The sequence below is a fragment of the Furipterus horrens genome, unplaced genomic scaffold (genome assembly GCF_987537825.1).
Source record: "Furipterus horrens unplaced genomic scaffold, mFurHor1.1.pri manual_scaffold_3, whole genome shotgun sequence".
Lineage (NCBI taxonomy): Eukaryota > Metazoa > Chordata > Mammalia > Chiroptera > Furipteridae > Furipterus > Furipterus horrens.
The window spans coordinates 200,907,722-200,931,804 of NW_028327173.1; the positions used below are offsets into that span (position 1 = coordinate 200,907,722).

General features: G+C 46.7%; 1 protein-coding gene across 1 annotated transcript in view; it reads right to left on the reverse strand.

Moving 5' to 3' along the window:
* Positions 1-3,666: 3,666 nt before the first annotated feature.
* PTPN21 (protein tyrosine phosphatase non-receptor type 21) overlaps positions 3,667-24,083 on the reverse strand; it is a 64,677-nt gene continuing 44,260 nt past the window's right edge. The window contains exons 11-19 of the mRNA XM_090271275.1: positions 18,074-18,134; positions 17,384-17,468; positions 13,661-15,102; positions 9,198-9,335; positions 8,122-8,343; positions 6,012-6,140; positions 5,577-5,811; positions 5,027-5,187; positions 3,667-3,950 (exon numbers count right to left, since the gene is read on the reverse strand). Coding sequence (XP_090127401.1) covers positions 3,822-3,950; positions 5,027-5,187; positions 5,577-5,811; positions 6,012-6,140; positions 8,122-8,343; positions 9,198-9,335; positions 13,661-15,102; positions 17,384-17,468; positions 18,074-18,134 — 2,602 coding nt within the window. The 3' untranslated portion in view covers positions 3,667-3,821. The remainder of the gene's footprint in view (positions 3,951-5,026; positions 5,188-5,576; positions 5,812-6,011; positions 6,141-8,121; positions 8,344-9,197; positions 9,336-13,660; positions 15,103-17,383; positions 17,469-18,073; positions 18,135-24,083) is intronic.

Genomic DNA, 24,083 nt, shown 5'->3' on the forward strand with positions numbered 1-24,083 from the left:
AAAGGTAGGGGGTGCTGCATTGCCAGTTCAGACGCCTCCACCCCTGCCCCATCTCACAGCCGGTTTCCTAGGCGGCATCTCTGCTCACCTCATCATATGTCCCATTCTGTTCCTTGTCCTTCACGTGCCACTCAAGACAACGGGATACTCACTTATGAGTATCTCCGGTGTCTCATGAAACACTGATCTGTCTGCCTTCAATGGCTTGCAGACACTACCAAGCAGATGCAGAGAATTCCTTTTCTGATCTCGCCACCAGGGGGCAGCAGGGGGGAAATGGCTGTGTCTTTTTCTTGGAGCACCTATTATGGGGACTAGGTTTTACCACTGCTGCCTATTCAGAGCCCCTGCGGTTATAATAAGCTTTGGGAGGGCAAATCAAGAAAGTGAACACCCACTTAGAGTAATGTTCTTAAGGGGACATATTACTATATCGCATTAATTCAATGTACATCTGAACTTTGAGAGTATAATTTTTATTTGGGAACTGCCTGTAGTAACATACAGAAAACAATGCCACTTTAACAATCCAAGAATCTGTTCACATATTTTCTACAATTCTCTCTCTATTCACCTTCCCTCAACATACACAAACTTCAAACAACTAGATTTTCTGATTTTTCGTCATTTTTCTTTAATTGTAGACAGGGGGTAAATAGAATGCTTATCTACAGGAATTTGAAAAACTGATGTTCTTTTGAGAAATGTTTTCCCAGGAAAATTCCTAATGTACCAATTCCACTATTTTGAAACATCTATTCCCTAGCTCCAAAAAGAGCCCCCTCCAGTTTGGATTTTTTTTTAACAAACTTTAAACTGGGAATAGATAGTTTTAGCTTGTTCTACATAAAATCTTGATGAGAAGCAAGTTCCTTAAATTTACAGCCAAAAGAGCTCCTTGAAAAAAGACTTTTCAGTCTGTTTTTAAAAACAATTCATAGTGAACAGTGATTCTTGTTTCCATCTATTCATGCAAATCTCAATTAAACCTGCACTTAATAAGTTGTAGCTGACCTCCAGTTTTATATTTTAATACATATAAAGTTTTATATTATATATAACATAGATATTTAAATTTTCTTAAGAAAGAGAATATTTACATATCAACCCATTTGAAATTATTGTTTTCTTCTGATGATGAAAGCTTCACAGAAAAGTTGGCCATGCCAATGTATTGCCACTCAGTCCAACAACCCAACACTCTCTTCCATGTTTCTGCCTAGACCTTGCTCTTTCTGGAAGATTCTAAGGAAGCACGGGTGCAGCTTCTGTTTTAATCCTGCCAAAAGGTTTTAAAAGCTAAACTCTAGGGCTTTCTGAATGCTTCACAGTAGATGTTCCAGGAGAAAGTAATGACAATGGCTGCAAGTAACAATCCAAACGATATCCTAAAATGAACTCTCCGTGCTCAGAAGTACCAACTAGACTATTTCATCAAGAGAGCCCCACTAACCAGGAAAACAGATGCCAGAAATTTATCACTGGAAAGCACTGGTTTATAACTTACTTTTTGTGAAAATGTACATTGTGGTAATTTTGATTTGAAATGAATAATACCAAGGAACGAAGCATTGCATAAGTCTGGCAGACAGTTAACATTCTCAATTCCGACAGTAAAATATGAAACCTCAATGTTTTAGAGTTTGCTCTTGAAAATCACATTGTTTCAAAGTCTATAATGCAGATTTATTTTTATTCAGAAATACTTTCATATTCACTAATTGTAATTAAAAGATTAAAAACTCAAAAGGGACAAGAAATTACATGGTCTTAGAAGTTATGGCAAACATGCAACATTGTAAGAGTGACATTCAAATTGCAATCCAGCCCTCCTGATTTTCTTATCATCAAATTATTACAACAGAAACACAAACATACCATATATCCCTCTTTAGATTTTTGTCTTACACTATGTTCTGGTCAGTGGGACACTTTAAAATGTTTAAACTTCACAGAAAAGCATTTTTAAAAAAACCTACCATGGAAGAAAAAAAAAAAAAGTCATCAGAAACACTCCTGTCTTTTATATGATGAGGAGCTCTTCCTGAATATTTACACTTAGGTCTATTGCTCTTTAAACAGGACTCTTAAAAACAATTTTTGATTTAAAATTAACATTTTTTTCCTAAGCAACAATATTCTTTTTCACTAATATCTCCTGAATTTCCGACTTCCGTGGCTGCCATCTAGGTCACTCAGAGTGAGACAGATCCACAGTTGGAAGGAAGCCTGTCTCCCAGCTGGTCACACAGACTTAATGGTCACAGTAGTAAGTTCAACAGCCTTAGGAGTTAACATGGGAATTGGAAACACCCCTAGGACAACTTAAGTTGGAGGAAGAGCCCTAGATGTGACATTTTGGAAGCCCCATATTTTGGAGAAACAGCCTCAGAAGAAGGAAGAAAGGGACGTCTCCTCACTGTCCACACATCTGGTCCTTACCTACTCAACTCCCACTGTGACACGGCCATCTTGGCCTGGCTGGAGGCGGCGCCCCGCCCCGCCTTCAGCTTCCTTCTGCCCAGTGTGACGGGGAGGTGGGCTGAGAAGCTGAAACTGACCTCAGAGGTGAAGCCAGGGGATCAGGGAGCTAACATCACAGCAACCTCTGCGGGAGCCCCGCAAGTTTGGGCTGTGGTTTTGGGAGAAGAGGTGAAACTCTTCTCTTCTTTCAACCAAAAAATAAATAAAGTCTCTTCAAGGCTTCTTTTAATGGTAATATAAACTTGATTTTGTTAAAAAATAGAGATTGAGGTGGAAGAACTCCAAGAAAACAGAGTGAGTCGCTGACAGTGATAGGCCTTGAATTTCCTGGGGAGACCTACCTCTGGGGGTAGCATCTCAGTTTGAGCACAGATAATACTGAATTTTGTAAAAATAAAGGCCTCCTGCATTTACACTGCACGTACTTTTGCCTAGTCGTCTACCTGCCCTTCCTCCTGACCTCGTCCAAAGCACTTCTGTTACTGTTACTATTTCATCTATACAGCAACACAGGTGTTAAAACTCAGACTTGCTGTTTTTTAACAAAAAGTGTTTAACCCCGTCTTATGCAATGGTTTTTCACTTCATTTTCAACCAATAAAATCAAACTCAATGAGGCTTAGGAAGAATACTGAAAATAACAGTGAATCCCATTATCCTCTTCCATTTTTAAATAATGTGCCTTAATTCCCAGCTTCCCTGTAACTGACTCATGTCCGTACCTTTAATGAGTTGAACTTGTTTAGAAAATACAGAAGGTACAAATATATAGAATTTTTAGGATAAAAAATTTTCTGAATATAAAAATGCTTTCTAAGTGTTTCAAAGTAACACTTTTAGATTCTTCCTGTAGTTTGGATTTGATAACTAAACTGTTAAGTACCCAAGGTTTTTAAAAAATATCAAAAGATAATAACATGATTTTAAATATAAAGTTACAAAGGAACCACTCATATTGGTGGGTTATCCTCATGGAAAGTTCAGTTTCCCAACAAGAAAACCCAAAAAAGTTTAGTCATATAATAAAACTCCATTAGCAAAAACGTGTTTAAGATAGAAATCTATGCGTGTTAAAGATTGCCAGAGTTGCCCAGCACGGCCTCGGTAAATACAGAATTCTTTAGAACACACAGTCTCCAGGATATGTGCAAGCGCGGCAAGCGGGACAGACCGGGGCGCGGCCGCGCCCTTGACACCAAGTCCTCGTCCTTCCGCATCTTCCCAGGCAGGAAGTCCCCCGCAGCCGTGCTCCACGTTCACACCGCGCCCCCTCCGCGCGACACGTTCTTACTGTAAACGCGTCACGTGGCCGGGTCCCCTTCACACGCGGTGGGAGCCTAGATGAGCCTGGAGCTCTTCAGAAACTGGATGAGGACCCTGTACACGAACGTGTACTGCGCCAGGGTCTGCACCAGCATCATCCTCTGCTGCCTCAGCATGTCCAGCACCCTCGGGATGTCTAGCACCTGGAGAGAGAGACGGCGATGAGGGGGATGCGCTCCCTGGAGAGAGGGGTGGCGGGAGAGCTGGCGCCCGAGCACAGATCTGGTTAGCTGGGTGGGAGGTGGGTGTGCTCCTAAGCTGTCTACCGTCACATCTTCTACATATTTAAAAAACTACAACAAAAAAACCACACAAGGGCCTTTAGGCTCTCTGAGCAGCACCACGGACAGCTGCAAGAGAGCCAAGAAGAAAGTGGGCAATCCATTTCCTAAGAAAGATCGTTTGATGCGAAGGTACCACCGATATCAACGTAAGAAAAATTGGGAAAACACCAGTCAGGAGAACTCAAGGAACCAAAATAGCATCTGATGGTCTCAAGGGTCATGTCTCCGAAGGGAGCCCACTGATCTGCAGAACGATGAAGGTGCGTTTGGAAACATCAAGCTAATCACTGAGGATCCTCAGGGCAAAAGCTGCCTAACTTCCACGGCATGGGTCTTACCCGCAATAAAATGTGCTCCATGATCAAAAAATGGTTGACCAGGACTGAAGCTCAAGTTAATGCCAAGATACCAATGGTTAGTTGCTTTGTCTATTCTGTGTTGGTTTTGCTAAAAAGCGCCACAACCAAATTCAGAAGACCTCATATGCTCGGGTTCATCAAATCGGAAAGTGGTGATGGAAACCATGACCCAAGAGGTGCAGACACATGACTTGAAAGAATTAGTCAATAAACTGATTCCAGATAGAACTGGGAGAGACTCGCCAATCTATTTATCGACTCCATGAAGAAGTCCAGGTCTGAACTGGGGAAACCCCTGGAGCTTCATGGTGAAGGTCACAGCTCTGGAAAAGCTACTGGGGAGGAGACAGACGCTCAAGTTGGACGAGCTGAGGGATATGAGCCCCCAATCAAAGAATCTGTTTAAAATGCAGACTTTTACTGGTGACAAAAAAACCCTACTTGTGCGGAAAAACAACAACAACAAAGAACTTCTTTCAAAAAGAGCTGTGAGGTCAGTAGGTCCTTCTCTTCCCCAGACTTCTCCCTAGCCCACTTCCCCCCCCCACCCCCGACCATAAAAAAGGAAATAAGCACCTCGTTGTGTTCCAGGCAGGCAATCATGATCTCCGACAAAATGACAACGCCGGTCCTTCCCACCCCAGCGCTGCAGTGGACCAGCAACGGAGGGTTGGGGCTTTTTGATTCACTTGTGCTATTCGTGTGGCGTCGAACAGACTGGATCTCTTCAAGGTATGCTGTGAAACATCAGTGAAACAGAAAAATACTCAGGCTTTGAGGCGTATCAAGCCAACACTTCTCAGATCATCTCCACTGATGGAGAGGACTCCAGGCGCAGAGCGCTGGGTGCCAGGTCACCAAGCCCCTCCAGAAGCTGCCAGTGCGCCCTTGGAGAGTTGCCGACTCCGTCTGGGCTTCCATTTTCTCATCTACAAAATGCCGTGGAGGAAAAACTCCCCAAGACTCACAGCATTCTGCTCATTACCAAATGAGACTTAAAAAACTAGTGTGAAGCCTCCCCTAGACACTGAAAATCTTTATTTTCAAACAAGCCCGAAGCTCCCACGGGACAATGTGATGGAACTGTCTTGGGGACGGGTATCCCTCTGGGGATGGAGGTGCTTACATAAAAACCCCTTGAGGTCCTCTGGGCAGCCGTGCTCAGGCCAGTCCGTGTACTGGAGGTGCCAGACTGTCCGCTCCTGGCCCGTGAGCAGGTGCTTCATCTTCAAGCCTGTGGTGGCGTAGCAGCCAGAGTCTGTGCGGAACCGGGTTGTGATCTTAAATCTTCCATAGGTGACAGTATTGTGCCTGGAACCAAGTCGTGGCCAGTACCTAAAGCTCTTCTCCCTTCCGCCCTCCTGTTGAACACAAGGACATGGACGGTCAGAACACATAACATGACATCCGGCGATGCATGCCTCTCACACAGACAGCATGTCTGGAGTTTGGAGTCACTATCCCCACCTGCCTCTTTCTCTAATGGTCAGCATTCCACATGATTAACATTAACTTCTCATCTGAGCCTAAGAAAAATCAATGAAGAGAAATGAGTCCTCACCTCTTCTGCTGTCACCATTGCGATGATTGCAATGCCCTGTTCCCACACCATCTGCCAAAAATCCTGGCAGGTATTCTGTAACGGTCCCTGTGTGGCAATATAGTCCCATTCGATTCCACTGATGGAGACCTGAGATAGGAAAGAGTTAAAAAAATTAGTTTGTGTGTAGTTATAAGACATGCATATACATGTGCATATATGTCCATTTGTTGGCAGGAATACTAAAAAGTGAACTAAATTATTCAGAATAAAGAAAGGCTTTCATCTTATCCTTTTTCCTTGTTAGTACAACTTCTGTTACTGAATCTTTATAAACGTATGCACTATGAATTCACCGAATATCTATGTGCCCTGGAGCAATTCACTTAACCTCTCTGCGTGTCAGTTCCCATGTTAAAAATAACACTATTACCTGCCCTCGTGGGGTTGTTGCCAGAACTAAGTGACTCAATCCATACAGCGCCTTGCACATAATTGGTACCCAATAATAAGTAGCTGTTCCTGCTGCTGCTGCTGAGGTTCTTCTTAAATGAACCACATAAAAGTAATATCAACATCACAGTACCCCACATTTCAAACACAATTTCCCCTCATGAGGAACTAAACACACTGGAATAAGTATTAGCAATTAAGCCAAAACCTGTGTTAAATGTCAGATTTCTAGGAGAAAATCATCTTCCTACTGAAGGAAGCATCACCTCTGACCTTCTGAGTCAAGATCACGCTCCACAATGACACTAGGCTTCCACTTCAGATTTAACCTCCTTGAGAACAGTCTAAAATAATAATTAATGTAGTCAGGAGATCTGGGCTATGTCTCAGCTGTACTCATGTTTTGTGACCACAATGACTTTCCTGGTGCCCACTGGACGTGAAGCCCCGGGCCAGGCTGTCACTGAAGGCCACCAGGTCCTGGTCACAACGCGCAGCCTCTCACCAGGTGCCCACTCAGTGGCACCAGTTAACACAGAGAACAAGAACTAGGGAGGAAGGGTCTGACCGGGAGCCTCAGGGGAAGGCATGGGCATTTCTTCATTCGGAGATAAGCACCATGATGCCCCACACAGGAGAGGGTAGACCCGGCAGTTCTGAAGCTCCAATTCCACTATTCTTCGGGTGGCCTCTGAAGATCCTGAAATGCCACTATAGAACTATAATACAAATCGTTCAGTGCTTATCCATTCAGGCAGCAGAGATCAGATGCATTACTCCAAAGAACTGCCCACTTTTGGGGTAGATTACACCATGTTAAAAAGTACGCGCACAGACTTCCAAGAACCATCAAGGGTACTGCCGTTCACAGGCAGGTTGCCAGGTCTCTAGAAAGCCTCGCGTGTGAAACTGCTCTCATCAAGTATCACGTGCACACTAAATTGAATGTGGGAAAAAGGAAAATAACGGCTGACCGTAGGTACCAACTCATTCACACACGGGGAGGAAACCTGTCCTCCCACGATATGGACCGGCCCTCGGCAGCAGGAGCCCCATACCCAGAGAAGGAGAAGACAAAGCGGCCTTCTCTCCTCCCTCCCCACTGTGAATCGTCACTTTCCATGTTAATGGTGTACGGTTACCCCCAGTGAAATGGCAGTAGACTATTTCCAGGAAAAAGGTGGCACTGCTTCTTCAAAGAACAAAACAGTGTTTAAAAGCGATCACAGGGAGTGTGCAGAGAGAACAGATGGCGCCATTGCAGGTAAAAGCTTTGGTGGAAACACCAAAAATCCCAGACACTTTTGTTACATAAAAATGCAAGTCGGTCCATCATGAGGAAGAACCAATTCTAGTTTATAAATTCTCTCAGGAGAAGCTGAAAGAAATCTTCAGATTTAGAAAGGCAAAGTTCTCAAGTTGGACAAGGAAGTGCTTCAAGCCCTAACAACACTGTTGCGGGCAGCGTGGTCTACCACGTGGAGAGAGCAAACGTGACTTTGGCCCTGTTGATAAATACTTTCTATCCAGTCCCGATGTATGGATTTTCCAGCTAATAGCATAAAATAGGTCTACAACTCGGGTGTTTTTAGAATACAAGCATGAGTACAATTCCAACAGTCTTGTAACTAAACTCAAAACGACACATCCCGTTTATTATTCTAAATGTTCCTCTCACCTTAATATGTGATGCGTTGATGTAACCAGTGTTGTTTTCTTTGGTTGGGACCAACTCCACTCTGGCATCATCATAGGGAAGCACATCTTGGAATCGATTTCTTTCTGCATTTTCGGGGAGTCGTGCCGTTGAGCACTCACCATTAACTAGCCGTTTTTTAAGAATTCTTTCATATTCTGTGAATACCATTCCCTGTTCTAACCGCTGTTCCAGAATTTTACACTGTAAAATAATATGAACATAGTCACATGCTCCAGCTGCACTTTGACTATACAGTTGAAATCTTGTTTTCTGTTTCAAGTCTAGCATTATCTAGCACTGAAAATTCTAGGTGAAACCAAAGTTAAATTTTTACCAAGCCACCACAGTAACAAATGAAAATAATCCTATTGGTGAGAAATACATGCAAAGATCTGTTTAAAGGTGAAAATGGATAAAGCAACCCATTGAATTCATTTTCTCTATATTTGTGGTCAGCTTTGTGACCCCCATGAAACAGAAAATTCTCCTGCAGAACAGTAATCAATTCAAACATCTATAAACACATCCTTCAATTTTATAATATATAATTATATAAAAAACTGAAAACAGTAGTAAATATTGGAAACCATCTCCAGGATCCAGTTGCAAGCAAATTAATTTTTGCTTAGCATAATTCATGCCTGCCTTGGTCACAAAGGAAGTTTTGAAAAATTCAGTAACTGCTTCCTATGAGGTCAATTTTCAGTACAATGAAAGCAGTCAATGTCTGCTTTCTTTCCTGTGTGTGCTCTTATGCACTTGTAGATTTCCTCTAACTTTAAGGCCATCTAAAATCAAGACTGCCACAGGTGCTGGAAGAAGGTAAAGAACAACATTCAGAAGAAAGAAAGAAAAAAAAACTTTCTAGCCTGAAATTATCTATTAAGACATCAGCTAGGAATTTGCCCCAATTTTGAGGTCCAGATTACAAGATTCCTTAACACTCGCTTACGACTGATTGCTAAGTGTGTTAGGAAAGTCCTAAAGTCCTAGGCAGCAGTGTGGCCGCATTCTGCCACCATCCCCGAGGGGACACATGGCCCGTGCATACGTACCCGCTCGTCGTTGGTGGCCCTGGCGCACACTTCCTTCCCTTCGTCAGGCAGGGGCAGGCGAGACAGGGAGAGGCCATTCAGGGCAGCCAATTTGAGAGGGCCCATTTTTTTTGCATCTACCCGGCTCTTTTTCATTCCCTAGAAAAAGATGGATATGTATATATGAAATATACGCAAATCCAACCCCTCTGAAAGGAAATTATCAAAAATGGAGTGACGACTGGGAAGCAAACTGAGGAGAAAGGACACTCCTTCCCCCACACCCCCCAGGCCTTTGACAAACATCAGGAGGAGGGCCTTCCCTTCCAGGCCAAGGCCCTGATGAGCCTTCCAGATAGAAGAAGGTTTTGAAACACAGCTGGTTTCGGGGTTCTGTTGTAATGAAAGGGGAGGCTCCAGGCAGACAGCATTCCTGCACAGAACCCCCGAATTTCAAAACATGGCACAGCAAAACATCAGCTGCTGCCCTTTAAAAGGGTTTCAAATGCAATCAGCTGATTGCAATAAGCTTTGGTGAATTTTTAAAAATATAGTCCTTCAAATCATTCTGAAAAAAGAAAAAAAAGGTAGCATTCTGTTCTGTCCTACATTATATTTCAGACTGGGTAACCTCAACTGGATCACCTCATCTCTCAGAACCAGCACGTTTTTAAACCAGGAAAATAAAAAAGGGCGGAAACCTACCCCCCGGCACCAGGAAGAGCAGGGACAGGCGAGCACACCAGCAGGAGCTGCCCCCTGAAAACAGGTGTTCCCAACTCACTGTTAAAGCAAATGGTTTTCTTCTTCTCTGAGGCAGATAAGCCCAAGGACGCTAAGCTTCCTTAGATAGTCTACACCTCCCGGGAAGCCATAATTTTATAACAGTAGCCCCATTTAAAAAAGGGACTTTCTCAGTTCTGTCTCATAAAGGAGACCAGTTCTACCGGAGTGGGAGGGAGGGAGTGATAAGGAGACAGAACAGAGGGAGAGAGAGAGAGAGACGAAAATGCTGCTGGATGGGTGAAAATGTCATGATTCTAATGTGTGCAAAACACAGTGAGATGTTCAACAACTAGCTCTCCGGTGGGGACATTCTGGTCTGAAAGTCTGCCGATTTCCATGGCGCAAATACTCCCACCGCGGCCAATTTCGAACCGCCAATGTAACACCCACTTACCCCAAGAGTCCTGAAAATTTAACAATCGATTCTCACCAGTCCGTACGAGGTGGCTCAAACTGCCCCGGTGTGGATACGCAGGATGGAGCTGACTGCCCGTAAGACCAGTCCTCACACCAGTATTGGAAGAAAGGAGCATACACTCAAAAGCAGCCTCAGAGACCCGCTCCTTAGCCCTCAGAGCACAAGCGCGGTTTTAAATGCACAGCCCGCACAGATTCCTTAGCACAGATTCCTTACCCAGAACCACCCCAGGACACCAAGGGTATAACAAAAAAAATCCTTACGTAGCACTCCAACCAGTCCACCTTTCTCAGATAACAATCCAGGCCCTGGGGGTGGAGATGGGTGGAGAACTCTGAACTGTTCCTGCTTGTCTGCAATTAATTTCACTGTTTTTAATGCTAAACCTTAATTCGCATTAATACATGAACTGAGTTTCTTTGTTGTAACAGTTAAAACAATATAATGGCACAAAGCTGAGCTTTTCAATTCTTGGGAAGTCACTAAGTTAAATGCATGATGCAACACACAGTAGTAAGTCAAACTGGAGCACTTGTTCCATGCCAGGACCCTCCTCATCCCTCCAACAACTCTCTGGGCTCATATTCCTTGACAAAACAGAAAACTGAGTAAGAGAAAGTAAAAAGCTTGTCCAAGGTCACAAAGCTGCTTCTTTATAGATCTATAGGCAGTAACCATGTCAAAATAATAAAAACTACTTTCATTAAAATCAGTTCTGCTACATCATAGAATTCAGAAAGCCTTTTTCATGCCCGTCCTAATGTAGGATTTAACGTAATGCCACAACAGGCAGAGCAGAGATGAATGTCCCCGTGTGACAAATGGACAAGCTGAGGTTCTGGAGCATGAAGGGAGCAGAGAGCTAATGAAAAAGGCAGACTCTAGACTCAGGCCCGGTTTTTCCACTCTGGTCCTGTACCTTCCCCCAGGCTACAGCTCCCATGCAGTCTCCGAGTAAGGAGAATCCCTTATGGGAAAGAATGGGAACAAAAGCATGATCTAATCACCTAGTTTTGTTGTTACTGTAGGTCTTAAAAATCAATGAGAAGGAAAATCTGTTTTGAGAGAACCAAACTGATCCAAGTCCTCAGATTTAGCAGAACTTGCCAGACCCATTAAAGCCATACAGGGACAACAGGCTTGAATACTGAACCACACTCAAAACAAGTATCGTGGGGGGGAAAGACGTAGGTCACATAAAAATCATGGGTGGTTCTTATGTACTCAGGGAAGAGGATTCACCATGAAAGCAGAGTTACTTTGGAAGACACTTCCACACCCTGTTCCCACCCTCAATCACTGATTATGAGCCCACACTTTCAGCCAATCTGAGACACTGGCCTTTACTGTTCAGCCAGGTAAGAATGTGCTCCCCCCACCAAAAAAAAAAAAAAAAATTAAAAGTAAACTTAAAATTCAAAACCAAAATTCATTAAAAGAAAACACATTTAAATCCACAGCACAACTCTACTTAGTTTTAGCTCATGTAACCTTGTCTATTTCATAAGCACAAAAAGATTGTGTGAGGTTTTTTCCTGCTTATGAAGATGTTTACAGCACCTCAGAGGATCTAAAATACAAAGCCAGAACCACACTTGTGGCGGGCCCTGAAGTCTGAATGGGCGGTCTCGCCATGTCCTAGGTGCCAGGCCACTGGAAGCAATTGGGAGACAGAATGGATGGGACAATGAATGGCTTCAGGTTGGCCAGAGTGCAGGACATGGGGAGGGGGAGCACAGACGATGTGGCAAGGTGTCTCAGAGTGGACACGCTGGCGTGACAAGGCTACAAACGCTTGACCAAAGCTTGGGGACTCAAAGTTAAAAGGTTTCAGTGGGAAGACAGAGAACAGCAAGGCTTAGATAAGCAATTATTACTTAACAAAATGTTATATACAATATAACTCGATGCAGAACAGTGTAGCCGATAGGAGAACAGGTGGCAGAGAGAAACATGGGTTTAAAATTCCAGTTCAGTCCCTCACTAGCTGCACGACCTTGGGAAAGTTACTTAGTATCTCCTAGTCTGCTTCCTATCACCCTGCCCAGGCTCTGTAGCTTCAGCTCACTGGAGAGGACACTCCAGCGTCATCGCAAGATGTCGATTCAACACGGGAGGAGACAGATACCGTGTCACTCCCGAGTCGGACTGCACAGCCATTCTCGGCGGTGCAGATAGACTCTTAAGAAGCTACACCATCGTCTCTCGAGACGGACGGGCATGGGCAACAGCAGACCCTCCATATCACCCTGCCCAGGCTCTGTAGCTTCAGCTTCACTGGAGAGGACACTCCAGCGTCATCGCAAGATGTCGATTCAACACGGGAGGAGACAGATACCGTGTCACTCCCGAGTCGGACTGCACAGCCATTCTCGGCGGTGCAGATAGACTCTTAAGAAGCTACACCATCGTCTCTCGAGACGGACGGCTTCCTCATCTGCAGGAACAACAGGCCTGTTGCGAACTGGACAAGGCAGAGCAGATGACATGCTGGGCACAACGCTCTGGAAACAGCAGCTAGAGATGCTATGATTGTTTATATATTGCTTCCAATCAGTAAGACATGCGTAATTAGTTCATGGTTTTCTATTATACTGACCATTAAAAAGCTGTCTGTTCTACAAGAGACTGTCCTTGGGGTCTCAGTTCATTTAATCTTACTTTTAAAGAGACCGGGAGCCTTCCTGACAAAGTGCCACCTCCCAAATCCAGGATCATGCGCCAGCCCGCTGAGGTCACGGCCAAGCATCTGAAGCTTATCCACACGATTCTAACGGAAAGACACATTAGGAACGCTCCGTGGATGCTGCTCTCAGACGTCGCTCCAGCAAACCAGCGAACGGAGCAAGTGCAGCCCTGGGCTGCGGCACCAGCCCCGGGGACTGTTAGCAGGAGTCTGGTGGGGCCATCTGGGTCCAAGTCACAAAACCTCAGCTCGCCTTCCCGTCACACTGCGCGGCTGCAACAGTCCACTCCTTTCTACTCCACTCCACAGCGCTTCCAGCATCTACATTGTCACTTGATCTAATTAGCTCTTGACAAACCACTGACATCTAATCAATCTCTATCACTTTCCTAGACAACCAAACTCAAATATCTCCCAAATAAGACAAAAATACAGTAAAGAGGAGGGAGGGGGTAAAAGAAAAATGTTGAAAGAAAAAGAGCTGGAAATGTCAGAAGGAGTCAAAGACAAGACTCACAGAGGTAGAAGGTGCGGAGAAAGGGCAGGTTCGGGGTTCCGGGCTGGCCAAGGCACAGCTGCAGGCTCAACACTCACCCCCAGTGGCGGGAGTCCCTCCACAATGTTCTTCTTGCCAGAGAGGAGGTCGGACACCGGCCTCTTCTTCAGAGAATCCCTCCTGGCCCGGTACCTCCCGGACGTGGTGAGGTCTGACTCGGACATGGACGGGGTGAGCAGCCCGTCTCTCCTAAGCCGCTGGGCCTCCCCCAGCACGTGCAGGGGGCTGCCCTCCCTCGCCCTCCTCTCGGCCTCTGCGACGTGGGACTTGGGCTCCAGAATGTGCAGGGCCCCGAGGCCTGCGGTGATCGAGCCACAGGAGTAGCCCGCCTGCAGCTCTTGGGAGTAGCTGCCCCGGGGCTCCCGCGCCCGCGCGGAGAACACAGCCCGGGCTCTGTTTTCCTCCTCGAAATCCTCCTCCTCCTCGCTGCTGTGGATCAGCATGGTGGCATCCGAGAGAGACTTGTTGTGACCGTATCTCAGGCCGTCCTGCTCGGCCGTCTCTCCTCGCTTCGGTCTCTCGGTGAAAACACCGGGCTGGGCGCCCGCAGAGCCGGCGCGCGCGGCCACGTCCGCGGCCGAGGCCGACATGGTCCTCTCCTTGAGCCTCAGGCCCTCGAAGCTGTGCGTCAGCCCCGCCACCTCGATGCTGTTCCTCTTCTGGAGGTGCGCGTGCCGGGCGGCCGTGAGCGGCTCGCTCACCTCCTGCAGGGAGTGCGCCACGGGCAGGCTGTCCTCCTGGAACGTCTGCACCGAGTGGTGGACGCGCCGCGTGATGAGGTCCGGGTTGCTGCTGCTGATGTAGAGGTGGCGGGACAGGTCCGGGGTGCTGTTGGCCGGCCGCGGGTACGGGTAGGGCGGCGGCGGGCGGTACACGTGCGTCTTCATGATGTTCGCGGCCGGGTAGTCCTGCGCGTGGAGCTGCGCGTTGGTCAGCTCGGGCACACTGACGGCCCCCACCACGGGCCTCCGCTCCGCGGGGTAGGGGTAAGGGGACTGGCTGTGGAAGCTGTAGTTCGTGTTGAAGGGACAGTGGGCCGACTGCGGGGAGGCGAAGTGCGCGTGCTCGCGGATTTCCGGCTGGCTGTAGACCAGGGCGTCGGGCCTGCTGTAGGCGTACGAGTTGCCGATGTTGAGGTTTCTCAGCGAGTGGCTCTGCCGGTCCGTGTGCACCAGGCCTCTGTTGAGCTGCTTCATCACCGTCTCGTAATCCGGGGTCGGGCGGTAAGAGGGGGGGATCAGCGCGCTGTGCCGATGCGACGGGACGTAGTCGGGTCTCATGACATCGCTGCCAGTGATGCTGGGGTTGGAGGACATGGGCGACGGCTGCAGGAAGGGCTGCGGGTTATTTAAGGAGTTAGTGCTGTGCGCACTGTAGACACTGCCGTTGCGGATGCGGCCGTTGAGGTCCATCTGCGCGCGATCCAAGCTTGTCTGTGAGTGACAGTAGTATCCGTTCTGGTTGGTCACAAAGAGGTTATCTGGGGGAAAACATTTAAAATATATTTTAAAATGAGATTTCTAACAGGTGTTACATTGGACTTATTACTCTAGACAGGCATTGAGACAGGTCTTGAATGCTGATGACATTTTCAATATAGTTTATGAAAATCCATGCTGAAATTTATGAAAGTTTACAAAAACCCATGCTTTCCCCACACACCCTGAGCGGCCCTGGGCACCTCATTTCCTGGAGCCTCGGCTTCCTCATCCACAGAGCGGGGATGGCTCTGTCTACTCTAAAGATGGTGCTCAGCACTTGGCACCCAATAAAAATTAACCAAACTTACATCCAATCTCAAGCGTGTAGTTGTATCACAAAACACTGTCTTTTTCTGAAAGTCAAAAAAGTTTTTGACGAGAGATGAAACAGACTCCCTGAAACACTGGGGAGCTGGCGGCGCGAAATCCACTGGAGGCACAGGAGGCTGCCTTCTCCCTGGTGGGGACGCGGCTGTGGGGACGTGGCTCTGGGCACTGAGCTAGTTCAAGCACCAGCTGTCTGTAAACAAACACTTCCTTAAATGGAACCCTAGCTCGTTTGTATCTAGTTTTTCAGAATGAACATAAAAGGGCACTAGTTCCGCAGAATCTGAGCGTCTTCGGGTCCAACAGAGTCACCAGTAGCTGTACGCCTCACTAGGGAGCAGAAGGGAGCAGAAGCCAAGAAGGGCTGTGCTAAGACAGCCCCCCTGCCCCTGCTCCAGCCCCCTTACTTAAGTAAGACTGGGACCCACAGCTCAGAATCAGGTGCTTAATGCAAGCGGCCACCTGTACGTGTCTGTGCCTGTCCCTGACAGACAGGAGGAGGAAGAGGCATTTCCTTCCAGACAACCTGCGGTTCACCTGACACCCTGAGGGTGATCTCTAACTCTCCCAGAAAAGCAGCAGTCTAGCCCTTCAGAGAACAGCCTTTGAAAAGCATTCCTTTTGTGATCCAAAAGCCTCATGACAGTCTAAGTAACAACTGATTTTCAAAGTGAAGGCACCACCATCCAGTGTTAGGACGTCATTCTGGTGGCAAAGAGCCATGAAGAAACAGGACTCTAAGGTCTCGCCACATTCTTCCTGCTGACGCACGATGCTTCCTTGTCTGGGTACTCTGCCCGTTCCTGGGACACGTGCAATCTGGGAGCCAGGAGCCCTCGCTTTTCTCACTGCCGGCACAGCACAGGCCCTCACTCCAGCCCATCTGGATTGGCACAGCCCCCCACCCACCTGGCCACTCTGCCTCCAGGACCCTCTGTGCACCCCACAACCATCTATTTCTGAGCCCATATTGTAAAACAGTATGTTAAGAATTGATGGGGAGAAATGACTGGGCTGATGGGGTCAGAGAAGAGAGGCCTTGAGGGATAGGTGGGTGGGGTAGGTGTGCCCAGCTTCCATCAGTGGCTGGGTCCACCCCCCAGTGCAGCTGGGATGGTGGCTCCTCACCGCTGGAGGTCAGGCACCCCCACAGGACAGATCATGGTCAAGGGAACGTGAGCAGAGGGCTGACAGCCAGGTTCTACACTCCCTTCCCCCTGCCATCCTGACCAGCCACATTCCAGATGGAAGCAGGGTCCTCCTGCCAGTGTATGAAGGCCAGGGAACCCGAAACCTAAGCAAGAAGTAACCCTGACTGTGTAAGCCACGGAAAACTTAGAATCGTTTGTTCCCACAGCACACCCCAGCCTAGTTGACTGGAGAGAGGCATGTAGGATAAAGCCTCTAGGTGCTAAAGCTGCAAGGGCAACGTAGAGACCCCTCCTAGAGGTCATGTTTGATGTGGCTGAGCCCAGGCAGCTGGAGAGCAGGGATCAAGGTGGAAAGAAAGTGAGGGAATGTCATGCAGAGCTGACACCAGGCAAACGGACGATCATCAGGGAGCTGACACCATCACTTGGCAGCTGTGTGTCCAACAAAGCTGGAGAGTGGACCTTGAGGATACCAGGTCCTCTGGCACTACAGCGAGCGAGAGCTTTAAAAAGAAGAAACTGGACTGGATCAGGAGCAGGGGGACTAGGAGAAGGAAGAGACAGTATATGAAGTTAGAGGCCATATAATGCCATCGATCTGTAGCTGGATGTTGAGGGGAAAGGAAGGAAGGAAGGGAGGGAGGGAAGGAGGAAGGGAGGGAAGGAAGAGCATGGCTATTATCATGACGATTTTGGATGTCACTTCAGCCAAAAATCAAACTGGCTTCAAGGTTTCCAAATCTTCACAATGTATTCAAATTGTAATAATTTTGTAAGGCCCCTGAGAGAGAGTGTACCTTACCTTGAGAAGAAGTGTATGGCTCTGTGTAGTGCCCATTATAATGCCGCTGGGGGGGTGGAGGCATCACATAGGGCTGAGGTTTAGGCTGAGAAATGGGAAGTTGGAAACAGGGTTAAAACACATTGTCTGTGTAACATACGTAGAGCAATTTCCTGCTGGCTTCTTTCTTGCCACTAAAAATCTTCTAAAGGAGTCAATAACATTATACATGCAAAGTAAACATAAAGACCCTACAGCTCCATCCGTCATTTTCACTGCTTCCCGGAACAGCAATGTCAAGCCCCCCGCGCGGAAGTCTGACAGCAGACAGCACGAGAAAATGTGAGAGATGAAGGTTTCTGAATTCTTATATAAACATTTGAACGTAAGAAGCTTACATGCAGTATACTTAATTTTAACAGGCACAATTGTCCAGTATTTTAAATATCTACTAACTTCTGATTGCTCTGGGCTAAGAGTCAAAATTTTGAATATTAAGTTGGACCCAACATCTAAATGTATGTAATATAAGTATTACATAAATACTGGGCTTAACCTATGGAAAAATCACCGTTTCTTTAGTCAAAAACAAACATACATTGACACACTTGTGGTTCAAGCTAAAAATCAGCACTACATTGACCCTGTTTTATTAAGAAAGATGATGTCAGTAAGAGAAAACCAGCCATCATAGTTTTTCTTCTTTCTTACCAGAGACATCCTTGAAGAAGACCTCCTCCTAATCAGGTTCACTGCCATGGTCTGAGTTTGCCTATGAAATAAGACATGTCTTTCAGAAGAGCTTATATATATGCTCACATACACATACTCTTTCTACTTCTACCAAAATAAGTTAATAAGAAGGTAACTTGACACAGTTATAATGCAAAAAGACAATAATCCGATCATAAATTTGAGCAAAGGGAGACTCTGTCCTTATGTGGGGCTTCTGCCCCTTCCTGCTGCCCAGATCTCTCTGACCACTCAGGGTCTGAGCTTCCTCACAGAGCATCAGTTGCCTGGATACCAGAGGGGCTGGCAGGACTAATTTTTCCTGGTCCATCCAGGAGAAGCCGCTGGAATGATGACAAGCAGAGGGGGAAAGAGGCGAGGGTAGGCCACCCACAAACTCATCCCAAGAGGATGCAAGATTCAGTGCAAATGCATTTGTCCTGTGGGCCTGGGTCAGCACTGAACACCCCCAATACCAGAGGCCTCAAGCCAGAAGCCATGGGGACTGCCTTTAATTAAAGTCTGCAAACATAATGAAGAGATAAATTTGTAACTCTGATAACTTCAGACTCTACCTCTCCTAAGGAACTAAGTTAGGCAGAGCAAAAAAGTAGAAAAATTGGTAAACCCATTTATTTACCTCTTTCACGAAACTTCTCCCTGATTGGTTTTAAATGCCCTTTTTTAAAAAAGCAGTAAGAATATTAAGAAGGGTCGACTGACATTTATCAGATAAGCTGAAAGTTTAAACTATTCACAAGTCCCATCTCTGAATAAAATTAGGCCAAAAAGGAATAAGAAACAGAAAAGCCCGTTTGTAATTCTATGCTTTTTAAACAGGCAGGCATTTTTTGTTTTTGTGTGGTAAGTTTTGTCAAAAATAAGATCTAGGAACCTAAATACTGAGGATTCTTGGCTTTGTTGATGACTTACATAATTTTGTCAAAGCACGTTAAAAAAACCTTTCACCATCTGTTCCTGGCTCACGAGCTTACGTGACACGTAATTACTGATTACAAAAATATTTTGTGACCTTTGGTTACAGTATTCTAAGGACTAATTACTAGAAAAATCCATAATTACCAAGTAAACACTCACTCCATTTAATCAGCACATTTTCCATAATATCAAGCTTCATATCTCATAAACTAACATTCTTAGCAGCACTCAAACTAATCTTATATTCAAACCCTGTATATTAGCTTAACATCAGGTGACTACAATTGCTTATATCAGGTGACTTTTTAAATTAAATGCTTTCTTTAATAATTCTCTTTCATTATCTTTGGAATGCAACAGCTTGTTGATGAATAGATGTCCCTTTTCCAAGGGATGCTCCATTCTGCCAGTCAGTATTTATGTTGCTCAATAAAATGGATGCAAGTTCTATTAGACTGCAAAAATACCTGTGTATCAATTGGTAAAATATTATATATACTGGTAATAAATAAATAAATAAATAAATAAGGAGGCCTCCTTAGTGAAACAGGCCAGGAGGGTGTATCTGGGCTTTTTTTTTTCTTTTAATACTCCTTAACTGTACGTTAATATATTCCTAAAATCTGTGTCCAGAGTTTTAACACATTGCCTTGTGTAGCCTTGAAATTGACTTTGCCATGGCTCACCCTCCATTGTCAGGGGTAGGTTTAGGCAAACTGGTCCTCTGAAGCTTATATTTAGTCCAGAGACTCACTGAAACGGACTGAACTTTTAAAGTACTATAAATTCAAAATCCAGACATGCGGCAAAAGGACTGCTGATAGAATCCGCCAACACATCCCGAGGTGCCCTGCCTGCAGCAGAAGTAAACTCCAGTGTGTTTGACACGAAGTCCAAGGACGCAGCGCTGAGGCGGCAGGCGGCGGCTCCCCCGCGCGCCCTCCATGTTGGCTCCCTGGCTGGCGGCACCCACAGCGCGGGCCACACCACCCACGGCAGAGGCGGCTCCTGCTCAACACCGATGATCTAGTACCTCTTCCTCCTGCCAAACTGCTTGACGGGGTCAGCCTGGCCGTTCGTTCTAGTATTCTAACTCCTCTTCCTCTTGCCAGAGTTCTTGTAAACACAGTTTACTGTGAGGTCAGCCTCCCTACGCTGAGTACACGAGAGAAAACGGCGGAGCTGGTGCTTGGGACTTCCAGACTTTGGGGCACTTTACAGTGCTGGTGGGTGCGGCTAAAATGAGACAGGTGAAGAAATCTTGGGGGGGGGTGGAAATCACTGGAATGTGTGCCCTGCACAAGACGGAACAAGAAGAGGCTGCCAGCGCACGTGGAATCAATGGCAGTGTTTGTTGAAACGGTGCTTTAGCTGGTACCCACACCAGCCCTCGGAGGGAAGACGGTTATTACCCTGACTTCACAATGAAGAAACTGATACCAAGATTAAGTCAATTACTCCTGGTCACATGGAGAAGAAGTAGCAGAACCGGCATTGGAAGGAGGCAGGTCAGGCAGCTTCCCGAGCCCAGGCTCCTGCCGGCTGATTATGTGTTAACTCCCCCACCCCAACCCCAATGATCTGTAAGCTCACGGAGGCAGGAGCGCACCCCATGGTGTCGCTGGTGCCTGGCACCAAGGAACCCCTCACTGTTTGTTGAACAAACGACACAGCGAGTGAGCCGTAAAGTCACGCTTATTACTAGGCACTTACAGTTGAGCTGGTATTTCTCAGAGTTGTCTGAATTTTGCTTTCGTGCTTCTTTTAATATATTTATGACTAGTGCAGAGGAATGAGATTTTGACAAACAAAAAAAGGTGTTGTATGGTGGAAAGACCTAGAAAATGTTAGTCTCTGTGACTTTGCTCGAATAGAACGGGGGTCCCTCTACCTTCCTGCAGGCCTCTCACAGTGTTTTCAAACCCTGCAGCAGGCCTAGAACAAGCGGGACAACTCTACCCCTTGCCCCAGGCAGGGCCTTCTCCAGCCTTCTTCTGATCCCAAACGTCTCCAGGACACAGGAGACACCGACTGCTCTGTTCACAGACAACCCTAAACTGCCAGGAGCACACACCAACCTTCCCACTGTGCTCGGCTAGCAGCTTGCAGGGGGTTGAAATCCAACTTCCCCCTCTAGAGAAAGTCGGCGGAAACTCCTATCGCTTGGCTTTACAGACTGGGGCGCAGTGGGGTGGGGAGGGACACCGTCCTCTACTCCCCTCCACAGGGAGGGGAGAGAAAAGCCTCCTACACAAGAAACCGTCTCAAGATTCCTTTTCTCTCCCCAGCTTTTCCTCTTGTAAATCCCAGGGGCTGACTGATTATAGCATAGCCAGTTCTGGGGTTGGGGAGGCGGAGAGGGAGCTGGAAGAAGTCATTCACCTAAAAGACTGACACTATCTTACTTAATTCCTAATCCAACCCTAGAGGAATGTTATATAAGTGCCTATTATCCCCGCATTTAATACATTAAAAACAAAAAGATGGCTGTTGTCTAACATTTTTAAGACCTGGGTGACATAAGATGATCCTGTTACCTAAAGTACCTTGTTTACTTGTTTAGAAGCGCAGGGAGCGGGCATGACTCATAATGGCTCATGCCATTCTCCGAACTCTAAAATACAGTCATCTGGGTCAGAGGCAGATGACTCTCAGAAGGCCATCCTAACACCGTCACGTTATCAAGTACATCAGGTCTCAGCGGCAGAGAAGGGGACATTCAAGGAGCAAGGTCTTCCTTTCTACGCAAACAGAACCCGTCTCTAGCGTCACCAGTGTTCCCAGCCCGAAGCAGTGTCCAGCACCCACTGTCCCACTCCAGGCAGACTGCGGTCTCATGCAATAACCCCGCTCTTGCCTTCACCCATTTGGACCATGAGAGCAAGTCTATCATCGCTTCAGAATCGTTGTAATGTTGAACGTGACTCAAATGTCTAGGTTGAAAACCTTAAAAGAAATGACCACAAAAATTAAAGTCATTTTCTGCCCTGGCTGGTGTGGTTCAGTGGGTTGTGCGTCAGTCTGCGAACTAAAAGGTCATTGGATCGATTCCCAGTCAGGGCACATGCCTGGGCTGCGGGCCAGGTCCCCAGTTGGGGGTGGGCGAGAGGCAACCAATTGATGTTTCTCTCCTCTCACATCGATGTTTCTCTCCCTCTCTTTCTCCCTCCCTTTTCCTCTCTCTACAAATAACTAAATAAATTTTTTAAAAAATTTTTAAAATAAAGTTATTTTACTACCTATCAAAATATTAAAAGCTAAGAATTCATTTACTTCACCTGGGGAACAAGTGCTCACAATGAAACATTCGTTTCCCACAGAATAAAGTGGGTACCAACCATCATAAATAATTACATAGGAATAAATACTTCATGGAAATGGACTTTCCTGGTCTACTGGATGTACAGAGAGAGACTAAAAACAAAATGTGGCACCAACCAATACAGGGTCCTACTGGAAAGGGATCTTTATGGTTTATTCAAAATGACTGCTTCTCCATTATTTTCCAGGAAAAGAATGAACTAACGTGATGATGGCTCAAAGTTATGAATGTTCTTAAACTTACGCAAGGCTTTATACTTAGGAAAAGGCTGTGTTCCAATAGACTGCATATCTATTCCTTGAATCTCAGAACACATTTCTGCGCAAAAATAACGTCACACATGGCTGTATGGAACCAGGCCAGCCCAGAGGAGCCTTCGGGGCAATTCTCCGAGCCTGGCAGCACCAGGGAACCAAGCAAGCGGGAGGAACATCTCCGTCCACAACTGCACCCAGAGCCCCACGCCAGGCAGCAGACAGGAGCTCCCCACATGTACAAGAAAGCAGGGCTGCTCCTCCTGGTCAGTTAGTGCTTTCCAAACCCCATCCCCAGACCAGCAGAAGGACTCAGATAAAAACTTGGCTGGAGGGGAAGCAGGAAGGAGAGAGGAGCAGGGGACCTAAGTGCTACTCAGCAGGTGGCTCTGCCAAAGGGATCCCACCCACCCCCCCTCGTTTCCTTTCCTTTTCTCTCAGGAGTCTCTGTACATTGGCTCCTGACTGCAGGTTTTCTTTACACCTGGGTCCCTGTAAAACACAAAGCCTTTCCGCAGCCTTTCCTCTTCCTACCTGGCCCAAAGGGATAAAATGTCTTAAGATTTTTTTGTTGTTGTTCCAACTGACAATCAGTAATAAAAGGAAATCATCTCGGGGAGAGCTAGCTCGCCTCCCCTACAATTCCATCCGTGTGCCACCCAGGCTTCCTTCATTCGCAAAGCCCCCCATACAAGGCCCCCTGACAACCCCAGGACACAAAGATGAGCGAGAGGAGGGCCTGCCCTCATGGAGCCCCAGCAGACAAGACAGACAAACCACATCCCCATCAGAACAGCAGACGTGAACTCTCCCGATCTAGCACGTGGCTACCAGCACAGGCTCTGGTCTTCCTGCTCCCGATGACCAGTTACGCGGCCAGGGAACAACACCTCACATCTCTAAGTCTCCGTAGCGTCACCCAGAAAGGGGACAATAACAGTTGTACCAAGCGGGGCTACTGTAAAGACTAAAGGAGAGGAAAGCTTTCAGCATAATGCTCGACACAGAGAAAGCATTTCCTGAATCACAATTACTATTAGGAAGGTGGTGAGAAGAAAACAAGACTTTTGAGAGCAGCACCTAGGACTAAGCAAAGGAAATGCTTGGAGGACTCAGGGGGGCTGCATTAACACCAGATCTGCAAGAGTGAGGAGGCTGCCAGAGCAGAGGAGGAAGGGCACTCCAGCAAAGGCCTGGGGCTGCAAGGACCGATGGGCCTGGGAGCCAGGGCCAAGGGTCGGCCAGGCAGAGGAACCCAGAGGAGGATCATGGCAGGCCGCAGGAACCCCGCAGCTAAGGAAGGGAGGAGGAGAGGAACAGGCTCAGGTGTGATACTGAGCTGTAACTCTGAGAGCCGAGCTAAGTCTTTTGCTCATCCAACCAGAACACTGGCTGGAACCAGGGGAGATGGTGCAGGTGAGGCCAGATGGGAGGCAGCTGCAGTGGACCAGAGGAGAGAGGACAATTTTAAAAA